The 27,550-nt window shown below is 38.6% G+C and overlaps 2 protein-coding genes and 2 long non-coding RNA genes across 10 annotated transcripts in view; 1 reads left to right on the top strand and 3 right to left on the bottom strand.

The window, feature by feature from the left end:
• The window catches only part of LOC119897203 (basement membrane-specific heparan sulfate proteoglycan core protein-like), a 22,393-nt gene extending 8,725 nt beyond the window's left edge, over window positions 1-13,668 (bottom strand). Inside the window, exons 1-13 of one of the 5 annotated variants that reach the window (XM_038710793.1) lie at window positions 13,457-13,667; window positions 12,967-13,067; window positions 12,369-12,659; window positions 11,769-12,029; window positions 11,081-11,359; window positions 10,402-10,680; window positions 9,716-9,994; window positions 9,037-9,315; window positions 8,598-8,867; window positions 1,415-1,699; window positions 1,168-1,279; window positions 950-1,019; window positions 29-725 (exon numbers count right to left, since the gene is read on the bottom strand). In XM_038710793.1, the coding sequence (XP_038566721.1) occupies window positions 363-725; window positions 950-1,019; window positions 1,168-1,279; window positions 1,415-1,699; window positions 8,598-8,867; window positions 9,037-9,315; window positions 9,716-9,994; window positions 10,402-10,680; window positions 11,081-11,359; window positions 11,769-12,029; window positions 12,369-12,659; window positions 12,967-13,067; window positions 13,457-13,575 (2,988 nt within the window). In that variant the 5' untranslated portion in view covers window positions 13,576-13,667 and the 3' untranslated portion in view covers window positions 29-362. The other 4 variants (XM_038710794.1, XM_038710795.1, XM_038710796.1 and 1 more) reach the window with 4 other exon arrangements.
• Window positions 3,253-7,850, top strand: LOC119897209. Its single transcript, XR_005443373.1, has 3 exons — window positions 3,253-3,309; window positions 7,393-7,434; window positions 7,516-7,850. It is a non-coding gene; the product is annotated as an uncharacterized LOC119897209 (long non-coding RNA).
• Window positions 13,669-15,212: 1,544 nt separating the features above from the next.
• Window positions 15,213-23,678, bottom strand: LOC119897205. Of its 3 annotated transcripts, none has more exons than XM_038710798.1 (8): window positions 23,619-23,678; window positions 23,086-23,155; window positions 22,747-22,806; window positions 17,732-17,983; window positions 17,410-17,634; window positions 17,139-17,250; window positions 16,329-16,398; window positions 15,213-15,880 (listed from the first exon to the last, which is right to left on the bottom strand). In XM_038710798.1, exons 2-8 carry the CDS (start codon window positions 23,126-23,128, stop codon window positions 15,485-15,487), a joined length of 1,158 nt encoding a protein of 385 aa, XP_038566726.1. In that variant the 5' UTR covers window positions 23,129-23,155; window positions 23,619-23,678; the 3' UTR covers window positions 15,213-15,484. The 3 variants fall into 3 exon arrangements, with proteins under 3 accessions (XP_038566726.1, XP_038566727.1, XP_038566725.1); XM_038710799.1 differs by having other exon boundaries at window positions 23,086-23,137; window positions 23,619-23,674; XM_038710797.1 differs by having other exon boundaries at window positions 23,086-23,182; window positions 23,619-23,663.
• A 1,876-nt stretch (window positions 23,679-25,554) lies between these two features.
• LOC119897207 lies at window positions 25,555-27,255 on the bottom strand. The gene is made up of 3 exons (XR_005443371.1): window positions 27,207-27,255; window positions 27,051-27,117; window positions 25,555-26,347 (listed from the first exon to the last, which is right to left on the bottom strand). It is a non-coding gene; the product is annotated as an uncharacterized LOC119897207 (long non-coding RNA).
• Between the last annotated feature and the right edge of the window lie 295 nt (window positions 27,256-27,550).

Raw genomic sequence — 27,550 nt, 5'->3', positions numbered from 1 at the left:
TTGCCTTAATGGCAATGAAACATCCAAATACATTCTCAATTTATTTAATGTGATTTCAGCTTTCCGGTTTCATAGTTATTTCTTAAATAACAATAACACATAGAGTAAAATAATAATAAATTATTCACACAGACTAACATTCTATACTAATACAACCAACCTCCTGTGCTGCAACAGAGATGATTAACCAAATAACTACTACATTATGGTTGTTAAACAATCATTTGAGCATTACTGCAGGTTGGCTTTTGATAATCACAGTTCCATTGCAGAAACTACACACAGAACAATTACACATAACAGCAATCATCCATCAAATCAGAACAAATTTCAGAAATAACTTCTCAAATATCCTCAAATAACTAAACAACACTGTGCTCAAATTTGATTATATCCTTCACACTGGAATACAGTGCCACATCCTCCCCTTCCTGCTCATCCGGTACACAATGTTTTCTCTCCTTATCCTCACCTATCATATCCTCTTCCTCTTTGTCCTCTCCATCTTGTCTCGCCTCTGTTTTTTCTTTTTTAATTTCAGCATACTCTGTCTCTGTGGTCCCACGTGTTGTCCCTGCCTTTGCCGCAATCTTTCTTTTAATCAGGGAGAAATTAATGTTGGAGTAGTCCGTGTCTGATTTCTCTGCCGCCACAGCTCCTCCTTCTACTTCAGCTGCCTCTTGGTAGATGGCCTGATAATCTTCCACTGCATGACCAGCATCTGTCTGTCCGGTACAACATGGTGAGAGTAATTCATCAGCTGTTACAACACCAACAATTGACAATCCTGATTTGATGCCTGAATCACCTCAAATGGCAAACTGAAAACTCCTGCACTGCTGATTACCATAGTGTCTTTTCAACACTACCACTAGGTGTTGCAGTTAAATCCTGCACGTTAGGGCTTTTAACTAATATATAATAAGACCAGCTTTATAAATATAAGTACCAGAGAATCCTTGTGACTTGTCACCATCAGCAGAGTCTCAGCCACATTTCCACAGGTCTTCTTTTTTTGTCTGAGGAGATTAATAGATTAACAAACATTAATAGACCAATAGAAAGCAGGTATTTGTTAATTATAGGTTAGGCCTGCATTCTCCAGTTAATCATGAATAAATCCTGGAATTCAGATTAACAAGACATGAATAAGACTTTATAGTGTACCTGTGGCATTTTCTTGTCAAACAACAAATGACGCCAGAAATAAGAACGCCAATCAAAAATGCAATGATTATTTCCAGCCGTGTCATAAATCTTATCAATTTCATGGGTTGACCTGGAATGAAGAAAAGAAAATCAACGCTGAGCCACTGCTGATTCTTAATTTTTATGGATAACCTGTAAAGTTTGATTAAGGGTTGTCAAAATACAGAAGATTCGAGAAAAGAACATTTAAAGGGTGAGCAGTTACCTTCTTCTTTTTGTTCGATGTTTTTTATGATGAGGTTCTCTTTTACTTCTCCATTTCTATTGTGGCTGACACACTCAACAACAGTGTTACTGTAGTCTTTTACAGTTAGGGTGACTGTGCTGTTGACTGTGTGGTTTGACACAGTGATAATGTGAGTGTACTCGGTGTGGTTCTCCAACAGCGGCCATTTGATGGTGGGAACGGGAACCCCCTGACTGATACACATGCAAGTCAGACCCTCAGACTGATTTATGCATCGTGAGCTGTTTAGGATCTTTGGATACACTGCAAAAAAAGCAGAATCACAGATCAAATAAAGAATACACTGACAGAGGAAAAGGTAGAATTTGAAAACAAATTTCCTTTATATGGAGAAACAAAGGGAAATGTTTATAATAATAAACATAATAATTTTATATAATTTTTCAGATCTTCAAAGCAACATTTTGAACAAATAAGTTGAATTTATCAGATGCTGCAATGTCTAATATTCAGAACACACCGCTTCAGTCTGAGGTTGAAAGACCAAGACTAAGACAGATGACCAGAAAAATGTATCTTCTGGGTGGAGTATAAAGAAAGATCTTAAAACATCTGTAATATACAAATGAATAATTAAATTAAATAGAATAACTAGAATTCAGTTATGGGGTTTATTGCTAATGTTGACGATGTTGCCCTTTTGTATTCTGTCATTATGTAACCCCTTTCTTCATAACAAATTTCCCCTAATGGGACTATAAAAATAACCTTGAACCATGAATTAAATCCTTATTTTGGTGTAGAAGTCATAAAATGAAAAATGCACCCACCAAGACATCGCCCCGCATATATTTAAAATATTAGCTCTTTCAGACTTAACTGTACATTACAACACCTTTTCCACTGCATGGTACCAGCTCGCCTCACCTCGCCTCGACTGTACTCACCTTTTTTTGGTTTTCCATTGTATAAAAGTACTTGCATCTGCTACCAGGCACCAAGCGTTCTGAGATGATACTAAAATGTGACGTGAAAACACAGCAGACTGCTGACTGGTCAGAGAGAATTATCCCTATTCACTGCATCATAATTGCCCCAGACAGAGCCAGCAACAGAAAGTTTTATATTTTACAGTTTTCATACGTTATTTCATCACTAAATCCACTTCTGAGAGATTTTGAGGTGAGGAATCAACTGTGTAGATTTCAAATATTTACAGTTTTACAAAAAGTGATGGCCGAACAAAAATGTGCTTGAAAGTTTTCTGCTCCCATGGTCACAGAGACCGCTACAGCAACAATGGCAGAAGAAACAGCTGTCAGGTTTTCATACAGCTTATCTGTCTTTACATTCTGAGTAATGTTGAAATGTTTTAACCCTCTACAGCACAGCGTTTCAAGTTTTCTTAAGCTCCATATCCAGCACTTGTTTCTTTAAATTATTTCAACCAATTAGAATGGTCAAAAAACTATCAACAAACAGTCCAATAAGGTGTGGGAGTCACTATGAAGCATCATTTGAAGGCGGAACTTCCTTTTCTGACACTTGGTCACAGGAGCAGGTGGTGTGAGAAGAAGGCAAGATTATTTGGTTAAGAAATCTTATTTAAAATGACGTGATGATGTAACCCAGGTCACAAAGGGTTAACAACACAGAAGTGTCTTAGCCAATGAGAGCGCAGGTTTACAGCAACATAGCAGGCTAGGCAGATGCCAGTCAGATGCTGGGTGACACTGTGGGGAGAGGACCTGTTTCTGAACGGTAAAAACATAGCTCAGATAAAATAGTAAAATCACAATAAGTTGTCAAATAAGAGTGATAACAGTGTGTACTTTTTTTTAAGACTGTAGATGTGTGTGTGTGTGTGAGACCCTGTTCACTGAAACCTGCCGAAGAGAGAAATCCCTGAATTGGTGAGTCACGGTAAAAAAAGAAATTAAATGCTGCGTCAGGAGGTGCTAGGCTAAGCTAGCGAGTTCAAGTCCATGGGCCTACAGTTAACAAAATTAGCACTGAGTGATGAACAGTGCAATTAGCCTACTGTTGTAGTCTTCAACTAAAGTTTATCAGTTTGACAACTCAGTTGAGGGAATATAAAAATGTGAGTGTTTAAATGCTCAGTGTTTTTCTGGCAGGTAAAGCTACTGTTTAATACTGAAGCTACATAAGTTATGTTTTGTCAGACATTTTATTTCATTGTTCATGGTGAATCTGTTGCATTTGAACATTGTTCTTTATATTTAAAAATGTATGACCAGTGTTCAAAATAGAAGTTTGGGTCTATTTTATTCAGTAATTAATTTGACGCAAGAGGTATTTAAAAAAATGTTAATTTTGCTATTTGCCTTATATGTATATATTTGTTAAAGTTAAAGGAATGAATACTTGAGAAATGCATTTAAGAAGGCTATTGAGTAAAGAACTACTCTGGCTGCAGGCCAGGTTTTTTTCTTTGAGCTGAGTTAAAGTTGATGGCAAGCCAACCCAAATGAGACCTTGAGATCCCTGGATTGAAGATCCCTGAATTGAGGAAATCTGAGCTAAGTACTGCTGATCTTACCCCTGTCCTGCCACAGCGGTAGGATAATCAGCATAAACTGCAAAAAACCAGCACCACTTTTACACTCAACCTTCAGCACCACTTGCGCAACCCCACACTTCCACTCTGACTGTATTTTTTTATTTTGGACTTTGAATGGACAATTACCTTCCTCATCCCTTTGGAAGTGCATCCTTGGTGTCTGCAGAACTGAGAATTAATTTGGTTTATATGATGTACTATGATGTCCTGGTTATTGTAGTTTGACTATTGCTCATACAGTGAAAAGCGAATGATTATGAAGTTGATGTGAGATGTGAAGTGATAATTTTGAAACAGGTGTTGTTTAATAAGGTCCTTCACCGGAAGTGAATATTGAGGATTTAGATTTAATTTGAGTTATTTATAATAGGGTGCACCCAGTAAGAAATAAGAGAAATACTTGAAAAAAGATCAGTGATTTTAGCCCAGCTGAAAAATCGAGGTAATATACAAGCTCAGTGATTTCTACCTTACAGAAAGATGCCAAAGGAAATAATTCGTTAAGGGAGAGAAACTGAGGTGTTTCGTTAAAGTGAACTGTATATTAATGGTTATATTATTTTTGGTCAATTGTTTAAAAACAATACAAGGTACCAGTTCATAACTCACTGTCTTGTGTGGTCACTGAATATTGCAAGCAACATTCTGCTCCTTGGCGAGTCTAGAAAATTCTGATTCTGGTCCAGTTTGGCTGTAATATTTTTTAACAAATAATTTACTGTCTGTAATCATTAGTAGGGTTAGGATCCGTGGGCTACATAAAAGTGGCGAGCTAGCCAGGAGCAGATAACTGATTTGCATTGAACACTGACTACAAAAGAAAATGGATATAGTCCAGAAACACAACATCAAAGTTCCAAACTCTGTAATGGTCAGTGGAATAGCTGGAGATGAAAAAGATGAAGAAATTGTAGATTTCCTAAAACAGTACGGTTCCATTATCAGAATCATAACCGTTCCTCAGAGTTTTTCCAGAGCCTAATCATAGAGTACAACTCAGGAGTTTTGGTGGAAAACTTAAAGCCGCTACTGCCTTACATTCACGCAGCTGATGATGGTGGTGTTACCTACCGTTTAGTCTTTTGCTAGCATGTACACACAGACAATGAGAAATACCACCACTCAGTCCTATCTTGCCAACTTTAAGGGCTTGCTAAGTTGAGTGGGAGGGATTATGCCGAGGTTCTCAAAGACATGATGTCCCAAATAAGCAAGTCTATCGCTGATCTTGTGTCACCTACATCTGAAAAAAAGCTCTTGAAGAATCTGAATCAGATGTTGTAGAAACCCTGGAACAGCTTCCCAAAGTTAACCTTCCTATTAAAGCTGCCTCATCAGATGTTGACAAACACCACCTGTAGTTCCAAGTGTTGGACTCCAGAACATTACTGCACTTACTTCACATGATCTCAGCCCACCAGAAGTTCAGAGAGTTGTAGTGGAGCATATTGTGAAAAGGGAAGACAGTGCACTACAGATGCATTCCTCACTGTGCATTCTCATGACAGGTCCCCAGACCTGCTCATGAACCTGACTATGATTCCTGGCAATCCAGTGTAGAACTTGTCATGACTGATCCTACCACATCAGACCTTCAGTGGTCTCGGCTGATGTGGTCAAGCACTTGAGCCCTAGTAGCTTGCCCGCTTGATCAAACCCTACAGCTGCAGCCGAACAGTTAAACTAGACACAGATACTGGTTCTCAGGTGACTACGGTTCCAGAGTAATTTTACAAACAGAACTTATCAGGTCAAGACATCAAACCACTTAATGATCTTTTAGAGGTTGAAGGTGCGGCCGGACAATCTGTCCCTTATCTAGATTACATAGAGATGGCTGTTACATTCCCCAAAGACTTTCTTGAAGTTGACATTGAAGTAGCCAGTCACCCGTGTTGATAAGAACAAACACACTTGATGTCATATATGCAATATACTCAGACATTAAGACCCCAAACCACTGACCAGGTCATTACGGTTAAAGGGTAGTACTAAACACACTTGAACTAAGAAAAAAAGCAGAACAAAGATGGCAACGTAGGTTTAGTCAAAATGCTTGGGAAGACCCCAGCTGTCATTCCTGCAGGCCACACCATCATTCTGGAGGGATCAGCCAACATTCATGACCCCTCTGCAGACAAATGGGTCATCATAGAACACCCCACCCAGTCATCGTTGCCTGGTGGCCTTTGTGTGAAAAGTTGCCTGTTACATTGCCTGTGGTAATTAAAAATGAATCGAAACAGGATGTCACAATCTCACCTACCTGTGTCATCGCTGAGCTTGAAACTTTTCACAGCATTCTATCACAACACAATGTGACCAATGCAGCTGATATAGAAACAAACTCAGACTTGAGCTGTAGCGATTCTCCAATACCACAGGAGTGGAAGCGGAGCGTATCACCAACAAGCTGAATGAAATGCCAGAAGTCTTTGCTCACCACAATTTGGATTTTGGATGTACAGACAAGGTGAAGCATCATATAAAAGGCCACTCAATGATCTAACTCACGGATATCCACCACTCTGCAAAAATTCAAAATACAAGGCAAGAACAGATCAATATCATGACCCCAGACAACCCTTTGAGGGTCAATGGACATTGACAGATGTGATTGCCAGAGAGCATTTGAGACCGTCGTTGAGAAGCTTACCACAGCCCCTGTTCTCGGTTTTGCAGATCCCAAGTAGCCTTATATCCTGTACATGGACGCCAGTACTACTGGTCATGGAGCAGCGCTATACCAAGAACAGGAAGGCAGGCTTGGGGCCATAGCTTTCGCTAGTCAACGGCTGTCACAAAGCGAGTCTCGCTATCCGGCCCATAAACTGGAGTTTCTCACCCTCAAATGGTCTGTGACCACTATCTTTATGGGAATCAATTTACTGTTGTCACAGACAGTAATCTTTTAACATACATTCTTATCTCTACAAAGTTAGATGCCACCGGTTACAGATGGCTTGTGGCCTTGTCTAACTAGTCCTTTAAACTTTATCATTTATATATAATACTATCAGGCGGGTAAGCTAAACTTGGACGCGGATGGCCTCTCCCAACGACCGCATGGAGAACTCCTTGACAATGCCCAGTCTAAGAAAGAGCAAGAGCACATAGCTCGCTTCACTCAACGTCACTTAGCTGACAGGGACCCAAGAAGGGGTGAATCAGGATGCGATCTGTGAAAGTCATTTTGTTGGAGTTGCAGATGACCCCTAACTAGGGTTGGGCATGAACCATTTCCAAGAACTGTGGATTCGATAAGAAACGTGCATTTTATTATTTTCTATAACTTTCTGCATGTTTAAGTGATGCTCCCGACTGAAATGAAGTGAGTGTTTTATTGTTTAAAAAAGTGTCAATTATCTGCCAGGACCTGCTAACTGGACCTAATTTCACGTCATTTGTTATGCAGTACGTCAAAAAACTCAACGTCTCACACCCAGCTACAAAACAGGTGAGCTGATATTCACTATTTATACTGAAGGGAAATGAATGATGTCTACAAATGATTCCAATATATTTTCCCCCCCTCTAGTACACAGTAGACTCTCACTTTAGCCATGAAGGGGAAGAGGAGCAAGGAGAAAATGGATATAGGTCACAGAACGCTGACAAGATCTGTGGTGAAAGGGTTGGAACCAGAACAAAGATTCAGTAAGAATCGAAATCAATAAGTAGAATGGGAATCAGATTTGGAATCGATAAAAGTAAAATGATACCCAACCCTATCCCTAACCAGGATGTCCGCTTGGACAGTAGGCTACCTCACACAGGAACACCCAATGTAATAAATAACTGTTTTGTTAAGTTTTACAGAGAGTGAAATGTCATTACATAAATAACAATAACAATAACCTGTGTCATATCCAATTGATCAATGTGTTTCAAGTGTTGTTTCCTTTTTGCGAAATGATTTCTTGCCATTTTTAAAAGAGATTTATGATTTTATTTTGGTGTCTGAGCATAGTCTTTATGGAGGACTGATCCTGACACATTCAGAAATAAATACAGAAATAAATAAATGCTCAATAAATATATAAGCATCCGATTAAATGCACAAAAAAATTAAGTAAATAAATAAATGCTGGCAGTAATTAAATTATACAAGGAGATATAAATGTATATATCTATTTTAATATTTTGGGGTGGGAAGGTCCAAAAGAAAATCATTATCATTATAATGTCCCAAAATGAACCAAGAAATTATGTGTTATATTTTTTTTCATGTACCATCAAATAGTGTGCAGTAGAGGGTTAACTTAAATCAAGAGACAGCTGTGCATGGGTTGCTGATGTGTGTGTCGCATTGAACATTACTGTTGCGGCAGTTGTGTGTGTGGTGTTGCTATGATGACCAGCTACATTGAGGGGTACTATCTGTGGTAACTATCTGCAATGGAAAACGGAGGACCAAAACCGAGTCGAGGCGGGTTGAGCTGGTAGTGGTAATGGAAAAACGGTATAAAAACCAGGGGTGTGAAGGTTTTAAGCATGCATTTAGGGAGATTTTAAAAAGGTTGTTCTTGGCTCTAAATTCATAAATGTTCAAGTATCATCTACCTCATAATTAAGAGTTCAACTGCACATTTCTGTGTAAAAACAGTACTGCATACTTACATATCACTGATATGTTTACTCCTTCCTTCAGGATTTTGGTCTGATGTGTTGCTGTACAGAGGTACTGTCCAGAATATTCTGCTGTCATGTTAGGGATGACAAGTATGGCCATTCCAGCACCCTGCTGGACAAGTCCAGTCAGGTTGTTGTTTAAGCCGAGTTTAGACCACATGATAACAGATGGAGGGACACTGTCAACATCGCAGGTCAGATTTAGAGTATCACCCTCCTTTGGAGCTGAATTCCCAGTGATTTCAGGTTTCTTGACATCTTTGAGACAAGGTTGGGACAACATATTTAAATTGATCAGATAATGCAGTTACAAAAAAAAATTCTTCCTTGAAAATATTTAAATAAGCCTGAAAAGGGAAGTTGTTTCTGGCAAGATCTCAGAATTAGTTTTATACACATAGTGCACTACCGTGTACAGTGTACTTACACATCACTGTTACATTAATGTGTTCTGCCAGAGAGTTTCCCAGGTATCCTGCTGTACAGATGTATTGTCCAGAATGTTCTGCTGTCACGTTGTGGATGATGAGAGGAGCCTGTTCGTTGTAATTCTTTTCCTTTATGGTTTCATTGAGCAGGTTTTCGTTAGAGCCAAGTTTAGTCCACGTGATACGGGATGGAGAGAAGCTTTCAACGCTGCAGGTCAGATTCAGAGTATCACCCTCCTTTAGAGCTGAATTCCCAGTGATTTCAGGTTTCTTGACATCTTTGAGACAAGGTTTGGACAAAATATTTAAATTGATCAGATAATGCAATTTTTTTTAAAAATTCTTAAGACAAGGCTCCAGTCTGAAGCCCCACAGAAGCCTTGAAAATATTTAAATAAGCCTGAAAAGGGAAGTTGTTTCTGGCAAGATCTCAGAATTAGTTTTACACTGTAATTTAATGACAGATAAATTAAATGATGTTCTTCTATGGGAGAAGTAGAAGTCTTAATATTACAGGTAAGGGCCACACATACTATACATTCAAATGCAATGGCTGTGAAAGATAGTCACATGTATTCAGGGAGCACTACTCTGAATTAAAAAAATGTTCACTTCTTCAACCACTTGACAGCAAAGAAAACAAAAACACACTTTCTAAGTACTGTACAGTGTACTTACACATCACTGTTACATTAATGTGTTCTGCCAGAGAGTTTCCCAGGTATTCTGCTGTACAGATGTATTGTCCAGAATGTTCTGCTGTCACGTTGTGGATGATGAGAGGAGCCTTTTCGTTGTAATTCTTTTCCTTTATGGTTTCATTGAGCAGGGTTTCGTTAGAGCCAAGTTTAGTCCACATGATACGGGATGGAGAGAAGCTTTCAATGCTGCAGGTCAGATTCAGAGTATCACCCTCCTTTAGAGCTGAATTCCCAGTGATTTTAGGTTTCTTGACATCTTTGAGACAAGGTTTGGACAAAATATTTAAATTTATCAGATAATGCAATTTAAAAAAATTCTTAACACAAGGCTCCAATCTGAAGCCCCACAGAAGCCTTGAAATATTTTCAAAGGCCTGAAAAAGGGAAGTTGGTTCTGGTAAGACCTCAAAATTAGTTTTATGCTGTAATTTAATGACTAAGACAAATTTAATGAAATTCTTCTATGAGTGGTGTAGAAGTCATAAAATTAAAAACCAGGAAAGGGCCACACAGACTATACATTTAAATGCAATGGCTGTGAAAGATAGTCAGTATGAATTCAGTGACATCTACTCTGACTTGAAAAAAAAATCACTTTTCAAGCACTGACAGCAAAGAAAACAAAATCACACTTTCTGTCTAAGTACTGTACAGTGTACTTACACGTCACTGTTACGTTCATGTGTTCTGCCAGAGAGTTTTCCAGGTATTCTGCTGTACAGATGTATTGTCCAGAATGTTCTGCTGTCACGTTGTGGATGATGAGAGGAGCCTTTTTGTTGTAATTCTTTTCCTTTATGGTTTCATTGAGCAGGGTTTCGTTAGAGCCAAGTTTAGTCCACGTGATACGGGATGGAGAGAAGCTTTCAACGCTGCAGGTCAGATTCAGAGTATCACCCTCCTTTAGAGCTGAATTCCCAGTGATTTTAGGTTTCTTGACATCTTTGAGACAAGATTTGGACAAAATATTTAAATTTATCAGATAATGCAATTTAAAAAAATTCTTAACACAAGGCTCCAGTCTGAAGCCCCACAGAAGCCTTGAAAATAGACCTGAAAAAGGAAGTTGGTTCTGGTAAGACCTCAAAATTAGTTTTATGCTGTAATTTAATGACTAAGACAAATTTAATGAAATTCTTCTATGAGTGGTGTAGAAGTCATAAAATTAAAAACCAGGAAAGGGCCACACAGACTATACATTTAAATGCAATGGCTATGAAAGATAGTCAGTATGAATTCAGTGAGATCTACTCTGACTTGAAAAAAAAATCACTTTTCATGCACATGACAGCGAAGAAAACAAAATCACACTTTCTGTCTAAGTACTGTACAGTGTACTTACACGTCACTGTTATGATAATGTGTTCTGCCAGAGAGTTTCCCAGGTATTCTGCTGTACAGATGTATTGTCCAGAATGTTCTGCTGTCACGTTGTGGATGATGAGAGGAGCCTTTTCGTTGTAATTCTTTTCCTTTATGGTTTCATTGAGCAGGGTTTCGTTAGAGCCAAGTTTAGTCCACGTGATACGGGATGGAGAGAAGCTTTCAACGCTGCAGGTCAGATTCAGAGTATCACCCTCCTTTAGAGCTGAATTCCCAGTGATTTTAGGTTTCTTGACATCTTTGAGACAAGATTTGGACAAAATATTTAAATTTATCAGATAATGCAATTTAAAAAAAATTCTTAACACAAGGCTCCAGTCTGAAGCCCCACAGAAGCCTTGAAATATTTTCAAAGGCCTGAAAAAGGGAAGTTGGTTCTGGTAAGACCTCAAAATTAGTTTTATACTGTAATTTAATGACTAAGAGAAATTTAAAGAAATTCTTCTATGAGTGGTGTAGAAGTCATAAAATTAAAAACCAGGAAAGGGCCACACAGACTATACATTTAAAGGCAATGGCTGTGAAAGATAGTCAGTATGAATTCAGTGACATCTACTCTGACTTGAAAAAAAAATCACTTTTCATGCACATGACAGCAAAGAAAACAAAATCACACTTTCTGTCTAAGTACTGTACAGTGTACTTACACGTCACTGTTACATTAATGTGTTCTGCCAGAGAGTTTCCCAGGTATTCTGCTGTACAGATGTATTGTCCAGAATGTTCTGCTGTCACGTTGTGGATGATGAGAGGAGCCTTTACGTTGTAATTCTTTTCCTTTATGGTTTCATTGAGCAGGGTTTTGTTGATGATACGGGATGGAGAGAAGCTTTCAACGCTGCAGGTCAGAGTCAGAGTATCACCCTCCTTTAGAGTAGCATTTCCAGTGATTTCAGGTTTCTTAACATCTGGGACCAAATGACAACAGATACAAAGACAATATGTCAAAACACATGGATGGTCAACCAGTGCAAATTGTAAGAGTCCTTAGCTCCTTAAGGGTTTTGGGGCCTCCATCAAGGCACAGGACAGAAAACAGGAAGCACAAAATATCTTAGAAAATGTACAAAGAAACTCATAATTTTGTATAAACCTCAAAATATCAACACTTTTACCCACAAGATGATTTACTGCATCCAAATTATGTTGAAGTCTGATGTTTCAGAACACCAGCACTTAGCTGGGAGCGCATCTTTTGCCAAGTAAAAATTAAATGTGAGAGAATACCATAAAATATGTTTACTCACAGGTTACATTCAGAGTCACGTTCTGCTCTGCCATGTCATTTGTGCAGCTGACCCTGCAGGTGACCTCTGTAGCGTGGTGTTCAGCTGAAGAGATAAAGGTCAAAGTTGAGTTTTTTCCTTGATTGGCTGTGATGTTTCCTGTGATATGAGAGTTGTGCTCTCCTCTTCCTCGCCACATCCAGGTGATTTTAAGATCAGATTCAGAGCAGAGACCAGGAGCCGTGCAGGTCAGTTTGGTCTCCTGTCCCCCTGTCATTGGAGGGGTTGTCAACGTGGGCTGCTGACTCAGAACTAAAGGGGAGCAAATATACAGTAGAAAGAAAAGCAGACTTGAAGGTTATTGTTCACTGCAGGTAGGACTAACATAGTAATCAATTATGTTAAATATTACAAAGGGCAATAAGTATGTGTGTGAGAATGTGAGTGAATGTTAGTTTCTGTTTGAGTACTTGAATACGATGTAGTGTAGAAGTGCTTTGTGTGGTCAGAAAGGCGGGCGCTACACAAGCGGAGCATTTACATTTAGCATCTTAAAAAATAAATATAGGCATTTGATTTTGGTTTTATAACACTGTTTCAATAAACTTACACACTATACCTGGATTGTCGTTCCACACAGTGAAGAACAGAGTCGCCCAGATGAGAACAAACATCCTACTTTGATGACTGAGACAGTCTCTCCCTCCACAGTATAAAATCCTGTCTCTCAGAAGCACAAACACTTTATATAAAATGTGTAATTAACATAGAGGAATTTTGGTTGATCAAACTGAACCAGAAACATCTTCAAAGCAGACAGCGCAGATGTTAATACAGGATGTTATAAAATTCACCTTTACTCATGTGAATACATTTGGTTACCACTTTCCCCAGGGGCTGCATTTTGGGCCCCTGGCAACAGCTCAACAACAGCTCTGCCCAGGGCCCCTGTTCACCTTTAGTCAAACACTTTCCCAACTACAGTCTGCCATACTGCACAAGCAAAGCCAGTAATTTGAAAAAGAAATGTATTAAAATTAGTTGAGGCATAATCATGCGCTTCAGTTTCATTTATAAATGCAGTTAGAAAATATGGTAAATGTTGTTACCTGTTTTTCTTGTTCCCTTTCACTCTTCTCTCCACAGCGATCTCAACTGTGTGACTTTTATCTAAACCGACTCTTCCTCTCATCGCTGTTCTACCGCTTCCTTCTTTGTGCAAAAGCATTTAACGCAGTGTATTGTTACTTCTCTCATCAGGCTGCAATTATCATGCAGTTGCAATAATCTCACAGTCTCACATAATGCATCACATATCCTTTTGTGAATTTGTTTTTTCAACACTAAATAATAAAGGAATAGGAAATCATTTTAATAGGGTGGGGTTGTACCATTTTCATGACTGTGACCTGCTACAAAGCTTTTAAAAAGGGGAAGTTTGTGGCTGTTGCACAAAATATTCCAACCATCTTGACAAACAACCAGCCAATAGTATCTTTTCTTCATGCTCATACATGACTCAGTGAGTTTGAATTGTGAATATTTGTTGGTCCATTATAGTTTATTTACAACACCCGTGTACAGTATAATGTATAATACATACTGTGCAAAGAATGATGAGTGACAGTGAATGGTCTATAGTACTATGTTACTGGCTAATATCTGCAGTTCTAGTTGAGTAATGACTATAGAATATTCACATGTGAAAAAAAACAAACTTCTGTTACTGATAAACTCACTAAATATCTGCAGAATATCTGCATTCATTATGTTTCTCCATTTTAGCTTAAGCCCCATGGAAAGAATGGCTGCATTTGTGTATTCTGCTATATATGTATGTATTGTTCTCAGCAAAGTCACTACAATTATTCACTTGTTTATATCCTTATATAGCATCACTGTATTTTCAGTGTCTCTGATAACTTCCCGTTCTCACGCTGCGCTACTAGACTATAACTATCTTAGCTAATAAGCTGCAATTCAGTCTGTATATAGAACACTGAACAAAGGCTTTCTTGTCACTGAAAGCTCATAGTTTATACTTAATCTTGCAGTGTTTTACTGGTCTGGATACGTACATACTACTGCTGAGAGGCACCAAGGCAGGAAGTAGATAAAGTAAAGTAGAATAAAAATTATATATACTGTATATATATATATATTCATCCACTTTATTCATCCAAAGTACTCACTGATGGCATCATTGACCATGCAAGGCACTGGCCTTACTATGAGGAACTATTTAGTGTTCAGTGTCATGGATGCATAAACATAGCACAAACAATAGACAAACAAGGAAACACTCTAAGAGCTCCTGAGAGCAACCCATTTTTTTCACAAATGTTTGTAGAAGCAGTCTGCATGCCTAGGTGATTGTATACAATTAATATGAATTAAATGATTCGGAGGGTTGTCCTTAAACTTTTGGCAATATTGCATATATAAAATGGCTTAATGGGGGATCGGTCATGTGAAGCTGTGATTGTGTGGATTAAATTTGTTTTGAACATGAAATAGGTGTCGCCTCATATTGTGATTAGAATGGACTGGTAGTTGAATGAACATCATCCCCAACATGTGGAAGAGTCGGCATGTCTTGATAACAGATAATGCCAGGCTAAGAGCACAGTGATGTTGTAAAAAATACACTCAGGATTGTCATTTACACATCATGTTAAGAAGCCATCACATCAGAAAAGATGAGAACCTTAACCCTGGGAACTCAATGCCCTCTGCCATCCTTTCTGCCCAGGCCCCTTTAGTAACACATCTGCCTAACACCTATCTGCTTCTTTTAATTTATGGATACTTTGTCGTAGGTACTGACAACACATGTACACACATTTTTCTTTTCTTCCACAACCTTTTATTCATGTATTTTTTTTTGTTCATACACGCAACATCTACATCAGCCTCATGAACACACAAGCACAACCAAAACATGGCCAAATAATCTCCTAAAAAATACCACACGTGTCACATTCAAACATACATATCTGCACTCTATAAACTCATGCCCTATCCTATGTTTAACGTATTGCCCGTCTCACTGTATGTGTTTTTAATCACCTGTGTTGTATTTCACCACAAAAAGAAAGACATGCATCATTAAGTTGCTCCACTAAGCTACACAGTCCTCAAATCTCATCCATTACTTCATTCACAGTGGAGTACACTGGCACATCCTCAACTCCCTCCGCCTCGTCTGCAGACATACACTGTTTTGTCTCCTTTTCTTCCCCTATTATAACCTTCTCCTCTTCATTGCCCTCAAACATTTCACCGCCCTCTCGGCCATTGTCTTGTCTTTCCTCTTTATCTCCTTTCTTAATTTCAGCATACTCTGTCTCTGTGGTCTCTTGTGTCTTATCTGAGGGACTGTTCCTTTTCAACACAAAGAAGTCAATGTTGGAGTATTCCACCTCTTTTGGCTCCACGTCACCTCCAGGGGCTGACTGCCCAGCCACAGCTCCTCCTTCATCTGCCTCTTGGTCATGGGTCCCATCATTTTCCACTGCTTCACCAGCATTGATCTGTCAGGTAGACGCAGAAATGATCTGTCGTTTGCCAGCTGATACAAGCCAGACAACTGGACATTATTCATGAAGTCTCTCCATCAGTGACATTTAATATGTTCAGCCATGTCTAAACACAAAAATTACTATTCTTTTCATTTTACAGCTGAACAAAAAAAGAATTTGAATAATTTTTTCCCTGATTATCTATAGGCTGCAGATAGTTTCTACTCAATGGTCTATGGGATTTTAAAAATCAGCTTGAATATTGTTGGTAATTTGTTAAAATAATCATACCTGCTTTTATTTGAGTTATTTTTAGATTGCTAAGAGAACTCTGCCAGTGTTTAAGTCTCTGCAAGCTGATTTTTATGACAAACTATGGATCACCACAAGATTTTAGCTAAAAAATTATTCAATTAACATTTAACTAATATGTAATAACCAGCTGTGTCAATATAAATACCAGCGGATCTTCTTGGGTAGTCACCATCTCCAGAGTCTCAGCCACATTTCCAGAGCTCTTCTGTTTTGTTCTGGGGGGAAATTAATTAAACAGGAACAAATGTTTACTAACAACAATTAACAAGCAAGGATTAGTGACCAATATTAAATGTTTCAGCCAAAAATTGATAACCTTTGTAGTGTATAATTTGTTCGGACACCACACCTTCATTTAATCAGATAATCGTGACTGCTAATCTTTAGATTTTTGAATGTGTTCTTCCTTTATACTAGGCAACAATTGTTTTTATTTATAATTTAAATGTAACACAGAGACTCAGCAGTAAAGCCAACTGGCCTTTCTGTGTGGGGTTTCTATGTGCTCCTGGATTTCTATGATTGTTCCAGTTTTCCATCCCCATCAAAAATTTATCCGCATTCAAGTGGTCTTCAGAGCATAGCTGATGAATTCCGAGATTGCTTATCAGACTGTAAACAATGAGCTGTGCATTGAACAGAAAGTTTTGGCCCGGATATATGTTATAAAAAAATACAAATACAAGCACATTTCTAGTCTCTACAAGATCATTTTTAATGTATAACCTACACATTAAACACATTAAAAATTGTCAATGGTATAGTTGGTTGGTTATACATTAATTTAAAGTATTCATGATATGCGATAAAATTAATAAAGTATTTTTGAATAGACATTGAATACTGGTGTGGTCCTCATGACCAGGGCTTTATCGTTGCATGAATAAAACAACAAAATGCCAAAAAAACTAAGAAAAATGGATGTCAAAAAGAAAAAAGAAACTTAAAAGCGTACCTGTGGCATTTTCTGACCAAACAGCAGATGGTTGCTGAAAGAAGTATCCCAGTCAAAAACGCAATGATGACTTGTGGCTGTTGAACAATTGTTGACAATTTCTGGAGTAGATCTGGAATCAATAGGAAAAAATTGTTTATTAATAATAAAAAGTTAGGAAATATGCTGCTTTTTGTAAAAAAAAAAAAAAAAATCACTTTTAAAAAGTAGGTATTGAAAATATAAATCAGTGATCTAGAGTCGGAGAGGTATTTTAGTGGTCAACACTTACTGTCTAGATATGACCCATTAGATGACTGGTTCTGTTGTGCTTTCCCCAAATCAGTGCTACTGATACACTCTACAGTGGTGAAGTTGTAATCTTCTGCAGATACACTGTAGTCTGTATGGTCTGACATAGTGGTAGTAATAGTGTCATTCTTCAACATTGGCCATTTGATGTTGGGTAAAGGAAACTTCTCACTGACACACACATCGGTCCGGTTTTTCAACTGAACTGCAAACACACAAGAATAACCTTAACATGACACCAAACATACAGTAAGCTGACAGGACCATATTTTTTTCTCAAATGGGAACTACAGTCTACTTACATCTCACAGTTACTTCAGCATATATAGTCAGAGTTGTATCCTGGTGTTTTGCTGTACAGACGTACTGTCCATGTTCTTCCGTCACATTATGGACCACAAGAGTGGCTTTTCCAGTGTCATTCTGAGGGCTTTGTTTTTGCAAGTTTTTGTTGGAGCCAAGTGTCCATGTGATGTTAAATGGATGGAAACGGTCAACACTGCAGGTCAGATTTGAAGCATCGCCTTGTTTAACAGTTGGCATTCCGGTGACACCTTAAAGACAAAATTTTAGACCAACTATTGGAATTTGTCTGACAAAACAAGTCCTTATGATTCTCAGTATGTACTGTAGCTCCAAGCTGAGGCTGAAAACCACCTGTAAGTTGTTATGATGGTTAGTGCTCAACATGTAACAATAAAATGTTTTATATCAATAATTAAAATGAATTACACTGACAACTGAGAAAGCCGTGATAATAATACCCGATCATGAAGAACAAAACCATAAATTTCCTTTGTTTCCTTAATGTTATATTAATGTTTTTCCTCAGGGTGGTGTTCAGATGTATTGCTCTACAGATACTGTCCAGAATGTACTGCTGTCACATTAAGGATTACAAGAACGGCTGTTGTAGCGTGTTTTTGCAATTCATTTTGTTCATGCAGGCTGATATTCAGTTCTTTTTCTGTGAGAAAATATACCATTATTTATAAGGAGGGGAAGGGGATGTGCAAATGAGGAGGGAGTTTTTATTTTGGCAATAGGGGAGGGACATATAACTTTTAAATGATTGCATTAAAGTTTTTTGTTTTTCTTAATGAATACGTAATTTATCTCCCACACCTACGTAAACCTCACTGGACTTGGTCCTGACCTTGAGGAATACCTCCACTTCACATTCCACATAGTTGATTCCCCATGTGCCATTGCCAGCAGCCTACCAGATATATTTTTTTCAGGCATCTGATTGGCAGACATGTAGGGTTAGGGTTATATCGCCGCCTGTTGGTTTAGCATGCTCTTAGCAGACTACATTAAAAAGTCATGTCTTTGCAAGTTGTTCAGTTAGGGGAAACTTTATAAACGTTTGTTTTGTAAATTTAGTGAATGTAATGCATGAAGATATTCTTTTCTTTGTATAAAAAACATAGTGTCCGTTTGCAAGGGCGATGGATTGGGGGCGGATGGGGACTGAGTATACAGGGCCCTAACCTGAAGAAGGCCCATAAAAATACTTGAATGGACTGCCAATGATGCGAGAGCACAGAGAACAGGGTCCACAATTTTGTGCTATGCCCCTGTCCGTTAGCCCCGGTGAGTTGCAGTAGAGCTACTGCTGTGTAAACTATTCTGTTACTAGATAAATTACACACCTTCTTAACCGCTACAGAGATTGCTTTTACTTTTGACGCAGTTCTGCTATAATGTTATGTTGTGTATGGATGCCAGTGTAGCAAAATTAATGATTCCACTTGCCATTACTGTCTCTGTGTTATTAAATTAGATAGATTTAGATTTGTTATCATCTGTTTTTTATCATCTTTTTAATTTTTTATCTGTTTATTTTTTAAATCTTTTCTAATACTGTTATTTATTTTATTATGTATGTTTGACTATTTTTAGGAGTGTAATGGAAATTGTTGCCATGGAGACCTGTGTGTAGCATGGGCACCCTCTGCTGAGGCCCTGCAGATTTGAGCGGTGCACTTTAAACTTTTTAACACCTTTTCCTAGTTTAATTTCAGCTTAAGGTCAAAGCATTTTATTTGTTTGGCAATCTTAGGATGTTGCTTAACTTGTAAGACTGACTGTGATGGAGAACTGATCTTTATCTTGTGAGACCAGATAAGCCTTAACGGCGAGTTTAAGCCAAGGACCAAATGTGAATGTGTGTACGCAACGCAACCGCTACACCTTATAGGCTAAGGATTTTGTTTACACCTACCTAAAGGCTAATGCAAACTACACGATTTTCAGCGTCGGCTGATGGCTGTGCGGTTTACACTACACAACTTGCCGTCTTGTGACGGGAGTCTTGAAGCCGTGGAATTCACACTACGTGACTGATCGCTGACAAGGGGTCATACACTACATGAGCTGACAGTGCCTGTGTCACCCGACTCCAAACCATGTTTTGTCAAAGAAACACACGTGAAATGATGTGGACACAAGAAACAGTGGTTGTTTGTTACTATCCATCCATCATCAACCGCTTATCCTGCGTACAGGGTTGCGGGGGGCTGGAGCCAATCCCAGCTGACATTAGGCGAAATGCGGGGTACATCCTGGACAGGTCGCCAGTTCAATGCAGGGCAACACAGTCTCACTCCCTACTCATCAAATGTCTGATGCATGGTCAAGGCCCTTTGTCGTCTCTTTTTAAAGACTTGGGTAGCCCTTTTGCATCAATTATTGACGTTTAGGGATCCACAGTCAAGTTAGCAACGCTTAGCAACAATAAATATGCAATATCCGGTTACACTTTCAAGATAAAACGTAACGTTTCGATACATTGCCATGTTGAAACGCGCATAATTAAAGTCGTGAAACGTTGCAGTTTCGTTTAGGTTTAGGCACAGAAAGTACTTGGTTGGGTTTAGGCAACAAAACTACTTGGTTAAGGTTAGGAAAACATCATGGTTTGGGTTAAAATAGCTATGTATGTCAATTAAGACTTAAGTTAACTAACGTTAATGTCAATTTACCTCACTCGCCTAAATAAAAACATTTAATGTTTTGTTTCGCACGGGACACAAACCCTGTTCTCCTGCTTCAAGGTTCTGGCGCTCTATCCACCCCAATCACCTCCTTACTTCGTCTTTTCTCTTAAATATCATACTTGCCTTTACCATCAAAAACTGACACAACAGGGCTTCCCTCAATACGTCGAACTATGACGTCAAAGGGATCGCTAGTGCGTCACAAACTGACGACTATGGCTCTTGACAAAGCGTCCATATGTGACGACTTGGGAGTGAGACCGGGTTGTGCAGGGCCACACATAGACAGACAACCACTCACGCCTAAGGACAATTTAGGGTGTGGTGTCCAAACAAAAATGCTGCGATGATGTGTTGAGAAGAAATCCGCTTGACACTGTTCTTGATCATAAACGTTTATTACATCAAGGAGGTCAGCATCAATTACAAGTTCTGCAGCAGCTTGGAGAGTGACCCAGCCCGATGACCACTCAGTCTTTCTGTACATCAAACATAGCTTATATAGGACATGTTTTTATGTATCTGTTAGACACCATATAAGGGTTTGAGTCTGCAAAATAAAGCTCCAACCCATAGAAGGGTACAGAACTATTCTGAGGTAACAAAATAAGGCGTAAGAGGTCAAATTCTATAGAAGGTTTAAGTCCCTACATAACCACCAATCACTACTCTCCCCTTAGGAGGTCACTGACACTCTGTCCTGCTGCTTCTGTGCCATTTTAAACTGTTATGAGTCAAATGCACATATATTGTACACTACAAGGGACACCAATCAATCTAGGCCGCATGTCTTTGGACGGTGGGAGGAAGCCGGAGCACCCAGAGAGAAACCACGCAGACACGGGGAGAACATGCAAACTCCACACAGAAAAGCAGGGGTAACCGGGGTTTGAACCCACCTTCTTGCTGTGAGACGACAGTGCTAACCACTGCACCACCTGTTTGTTATTATAAAGATAGCAATTATAAAGAGAAATAATAGGCCCCTATGGGTGAAATAATGGATTAGCACAGGCAGGTACCAGGGATTGTCTGAGCTACAGAGAGAGCTGGAGGTGAGCAAAAAGTGTTTTGCAGAGAAAAAGTAGCTGCCTGCTCTCATTGGCTGGATGTGAATATAGAGTCAGCCGACTCCTCCAGATATTTGGCATGCTAGATATCTGGCATTAGTCGGCGATGTGTCAGGAAGCCGTTTTGATGACCCAACGCTGATTTACTCTCGAGCCCGACGGTCGCCAAGCTCACCAAGCGGCAAATAGGGCTAAAAATCATGTAGTGTGAACTAGGCTTAAGATCCAAACACAATGCCAGCCAGACTACGTCCAGATGCTCCGGCAGATCCCGTCACATTCTGACACCCACACCTTCCACTGTGAAGGGAGCCTTCAAGGCATATTTATATTCTAAAAATATATTTTTAAAAAATCATAGTTTCTAATTTTATTTTTATTTATGTTGGTTTTGTGTTGTAGAAGGGGTGGCTGTCATGCACCCATATCCTGCTGAAGTGCACACACAGCTTGTATTATGATTTGATTATTTGTAAGGAGGATTTGGATTTTTCTTAAGAAATGAGCGGTTTGTTTTGGTGATAACTCTCATCCTACATGGCTTCCCCCGGTACGTTGAACTATGACGCCAAGGGGCTTCCCAGTGCATTACAAACTGACACTGCCAAGGGACCTTGCCTATGCATCCATATGTGACAACTTGGGAGTGAGAACGAATTGGAGGGTCATGCATTTTCCCCCAGTCACTCAGGGAGGAGCAAGGAAAAAAATGTATAGCTTTGGGGAGGGTTAAGATTTTAAAAAATCACACACCCCCATCCCCCACTGCACCTGATAAATAAACAACAGTCCTTTAGAGAAATGGACAAAGAGTTGTGCAAATTCATCAAGCAATAAGATATACAAACGTTGTAAACCAGTTGGACACCATCCGAGCGCAACATGTAAGAGACTTTTTGCAAAACTGATCACTTCAAATTACATTTGAGACATAGAAGCAAACAGCTGGTCACAGTGAAGAGAAGAAGATTTGATAATGAATGCAATTTGCGACTAAACCTCCATCTGCACACAAGGTTTGTAACAGTGTGCATAAAAACACTCATGCAAGTATTTTCCATCAAGTTAAAAACCTCAGGACTAGCTAAACTATTTCTAAGATAGAGCCCAAGAGTTTCACATCACTAATTTATGAAACGTGGGACATTCACAATTGAGTTTCAGAATAACTACACTGAGCTGGAAAAGCATTTTACAAGGTAAAAAATGAATGTGAGGGAATATTGTACAGTGTGTGTTACTCACCGGTCACATGTGGACTTGTCGTAGTCGAAGAGTTTTTGTCATTGGTGGTGTTGGATCCAGCTGAAAAGTTCAATAACAAAAAACGTATTTTCAGCATCATTAGACTAGTATATGTTTGCAAGGCTAATACCACATATTGTTTCAGCCAGTTTCTCCCCCAATGCTAAACAGATGTTGTGGATCAAAATGCTTATATATTACTTATAATTATAAATACTTACGTAGAGCTTGAAAGTAAAACATTTAAATGTTATATTTTAACATTGACATACTTCTTATAGCTTCAAAAGATAGAAATATCATTATTTTAAGAAGATTCAGTAAAGTATTGCACTGTACCTGTCACAGAGAACAGCAGAGGGGCCCAGATGAGCACAAACATCCTAATTCACTGATTGAGAGAGTCAGTCTCTTTATCCAAAAGACAAAATTTAACCTTTCAGAAGTGCAAACATTTCATGTAGCAAGTGCAACAATCATACAGGGTGTTCATTTAATGAAACTGACTCCTTCACGGCTGACAGCAAATATTTAAATACAGGATGTTGCATGTTCACCTTCTCTGTTGTCACATTAATAAATGTTCCTAAAATCTTTGTCAAGTTTTTGAAGTCTCCTGGAATGCTTAATTTCAAAGAGTTTTGTGATATTTGTTCCAGAAAGCTGCTAAATATACTTACATTATCTACAGTAAAATATCTGTAGCAGCTCAGAAACAGCTCTGAAATAAATACCTACAATCCCCGAAACCCCAGACATTCAGACTGCATGCACAATTAAAAAGCATTTTATGACATTAGGGAAGAATTACTTCTACAGTTTTCATTTACATTTTAAAAGATTTTGAAAACAAGGTAAATGTTATGTTTTACCTGTGTTTTGTCCCTTGTTCTCCTGTGCTATTGTGTCTCAGTGATGTCTGCTGTGTGTCTCTGTTCTAAACTGACTCTTCCTCTCTTTTTCTTCTTCTTCCCTTTTTGCACTACAAGTTTCCAGGAAGTTTCTCTACACGCTGTTTGTTGTTGTTACTCTAAACTACAATATCATGTAATGTCTTAAGTTGGAAATGTGCATCATCATCTTCATGACTGTATATGTGTTTAAAAATATCTTGTCACTTTGATAAAATTCTAACTATTCTGTCTACCAAGTATCCTAAATATGAATGCATAATTCATTATATGCATAGTGGTATAGTGGGATGTGCATGAATGTGAATGGTCTGAAATACAGGTTAATATCTGCAGTACCAGTTAAATAATAATGGTCAATTGTCAAAGACAGTCATTAGCTTAATCACTAGTTTATACATGAGAAAGATAACTGCTGTCATTGATTAAGTGCAGATTTATAAAGAAAGTATTTGTATTCATCACAGTTCTTAAGTACAGTTACATGCAGCCTCTTAAAAAGAACCTCTGTACTTATCGCCATATGGTTTTATGATTTGTGCATCTTTAAGTTGCATTCTCAGAAATGGCCCTTGAGTGATTCTTCATTTAAACATTGTCTCATATAGCGTTAATGTATTCTCTCTAATAACTTCCTGTTCACACATAAAGGTGTTTTAGCTATGAACTGGGCTATTATTACATATTTAACATTCACTACAGAACCTGTCAACATTGCACAATGAACCAGAGGTAAGAAAAGTTTTGTTTTAAGTGACAACTCATGTATTGTCTGTTAAAAAACAACCTGTGCCAGACTGCTCACTCTGAGTAATGAGTCAGGTTGATTCCTGCAACACATTAAAAAAGGGAAGTAATCTATGACATGTTAAACAAGACACAATCAAAAGAGCTGTAGAAACAAATCAGGCCAATCAGTTTGAAACAACTTAAAAAGCTAAAACAACTCAAGCACGGTGTACTGATCTGTAATTTGTTATTTATCGATTCTTTTTTATTTAATATACAGATGAATACCAACATAAATTCACACTTGTTTAACGTACATAAAAACTGGTAAATTGCAATTGTTCCTTCCGTTCATACTGTATCTGTATGGATCCTATTGTCATGCATTTCCACTATAAGATATGAGGGACAAACTCTACAGTCGTCATGGTGTCAAAAGATACATCCCAAAGTTCAGTTTGCAATAATAATAGGCTTCAGCAGTCTGAGTTAGGTAACTGCTAATCAGCAAGAAAACAATGTCCATAGAAACACAAGGAGAGAGTTTCGTGCTACAGAAACTAACTTTGCAAGACACTTGATTTGTCTCTACTCAGTTCTGCCAAAGCCTCATAATATGTGTGGTTGTCCTCCATCTCTAACACTGTACTTTTGTGCATGTGAAAATTGCACTGAGAAGTTAAAAAAAGTGTCAACCTATCCTTTGAATTTGTTTGCTGCAGACTGCAAACTGAAGCAAGACAAATCATACAGCCACCCTCTCAGGGAAACTACAGCTGTGCTTCAAGCTAAAATGCTAACATTAGCCTGCTAACATGCTCACAATAACATACTGATGTTAACCATGTGAAATGTTACTATGTTCACAATCTTGGAAGTATTTGGCCATAAACTGTTGGAAAAACAAATTTTTATCTGTGGTGCAAGATAAAAAGTTACAGGATCACCAAAGTTATTACATCAACACAAATGTCACCCTCACAGTGGAGTAGGAGGAAAGTCCTCTGGAATGGGAACCATATTTTTAAATGTCATCAAATAGTTGTTGCTATATTTAGTCTGGACCAAAGAGGTGGGCCAACATTTATTACCCACAACAAATAACCACTCCACCGCACCACAAGAGCACATACTTATTTGTTCTGCTTAAAAACTCCCCCACAAAGTACACATCACCTCTCAGAGCAGAGAGGACAGAGGTGGTTGCCCCTGCACACCACTGGCACTGTAAGCCTTTTCACGGATGTGGTAACATTTATCTGGAAGGTTTATGAAAAGTGAACACATAGAAGCAAAATAACATTTGGATAAAATGGAAATTCTGTCCAACTTTCAGTCCACCCTCATTTGAATGAATAGATTTGAACAGCCCCTAACATGTAGACAGTGTGAAGTCTCTCTCTCACTTCAGATTCTCACAGACTGAATTTAGCATTCGAAGATCACAGCTTGTGGTAGAAACAGTTCACAAGACTGCCATTCATTCACCAGAATAACAATCCATGAGTCCATTACTTCAATCCGTTACATCTGATGAGAGCAAAGAAACATTACTCCACAATCCAACAGTCTTTAAATCTCACCCATTATATCCTTCACGTTGGAGTACACCGCCACGTCCTCGTCTTCTGAGACACAATGTTTTGACTCCTCATCCTCCACTATCATCGCCTCCTCCTCTTTTTCCTCAAATAATTCACCTTCCTCTCTGTCGTCGTCTTCTCTGTCCTCTTTTACTTGCTTCTTAATTTCAGCGTATTCTGTCTCGGTGGTCTCTTGCTTCTTTGTTGCCTCCCTGGGACTCTTTCTTTTCAACACAGAGAAATTAATGCTGGCGTACTCCACATCTTTTGCTCCACCATCAAGATCAGGGGCTGCTTTTCTGCTGTTACATCTTCTCCTACTTCAGCTGCCTCTTGGTAGTAGGTCAGGTCATCTTCCAGTGCTTGACAAGGATCTATCTGTGAGGTACAATGGAAATGATATGACTCATTCCGCAGCTGCTACAAGCACCAAAACTGTGAGTAATAAACTGGGAGACTGTGGTATGTAAAGTACTGCCAACCATTTTCATGAAGTCATTACATAAATCTTGTAATGTTTGGGTATTGGTTGTTTCTATACTCTTTAAAACATTTTGAAACACTGTTATCCATCATCATGTGTTTCTACTTTTATTATAGTAAGTTTACAGTTACATGTAAGTGGAAATTCAGTGCAGTCTTTTTACATCAGTTTGTACATACAACTGCACTGCAGAGGAACAAAAGGGGACCTGACTATTAAAGCAGGCAGGGTGTTGACTTTGAAAGGATTACCATATCTCAAGTTTGCAAGGCTGCAAGTGTTAACAAGTTGTACTTCATGCTGTAGGGAAATTAATTGAGTTGAGGCAGAGCACACAAGTTGTGCTTGTTTGAGTTGCCTGGCAATGGTTGCTTCATTCATGCTTCACCATAAGCTGCTTAGCCACGAGATGACTAGGAATGGCCTGAATGTGCAGAATCTTTTCTGCTAAATCTAACTGTATCATTCTTTGCTATTCATGGTCAATTAATCAAATAACGTATGTATGACAGCCACATTCACACATCTACTGTATAACACAACATTTAATATCGGGGGAAATACTGAAAAAAAGTAAATGAATTTAAATATAAATACCAAAGGATCCTCTTGACTAGTCACCATCTGCAGAGTCTCATCCAGATTTACAGAGCTCAGTTTCTTTCTGGGTAGAAAACAAACAAATAAACTATTTAAATGAATATAATTATCCACAAATAAAACCAGGGGATAATTATAGATTATCTGGTGTACCTTTGGCATTTCTTTGCCAAAGAGCAAAGGGCTGCTGAAAAGAGTACCCAATCAAAAAGGCAATGACGATTTTCAGCCATGAAACCATTTTTAAGAGTTTGCTGGATTGATCTGCAATCAAGAGCAACAAAATAAATCTTGGTGTCCATCTTGTTCAACAATAATATATTTGCAATAGCTTATTTCTTGTGGGACAAAGGTCACAGTAATTAGTGAGAGGAAAGGCAATGGTCTGCATAGCAGAAGTGTTTTAGTTGAGGAAACGTACCCTCTTGTTCGGATGCGTTTATTCGGATGGTGAAGTTCTCTTTTGCCTCTCTGCTTGCCTCATTGCTGCTGACACA

Source organism: Micropterus salmoides, unplaced genomic scaffold (genome assembly GCF_014851395.1).
Source record: "Micropterus salmoides isolate LMB-PRFRI ecotype aquatic unplaced genomic scaffold, ASM1485139v1 Ms_hic_scaffold_11, whole genome shotgun sequence".
NCBI classification, from domain to species: Eukaryota; Metazoa; Chordata; class Actinopteri; order Centrarchiformes; family Centrarchidae; genus Micropterus; species Micropterus salmoides.
Note: the sequence above shows the minus strand (reverse complement) of the source record. Positions and strands in the feature narration are given on the sequence as shown.

Bases quoted from the DNA above. Each gene is read 5' to 3' on its own strand.
- LOC119897205 (XM_038710798.1), bottom strand. From the start codon at position 23,128: ATGTTTGTGCTCATCTGGGCCCCTCTGCTGTTCTCTGTGACAG. The intron at 22,807-23,085 runs GTACAGTGCAAT...TGAACTTTTCAG, and splicing joins TCTGCTGTTCTCTGTGACAG to CTGGATCCAACACCACCAAT. The intron at 15,881-16,328 runs GTATTTATATTG...TCTACCTGACAG, and splicing joins CTACCCAAGAAGATCCGCTG to ATCAATGCTGGTGAAGCAGT.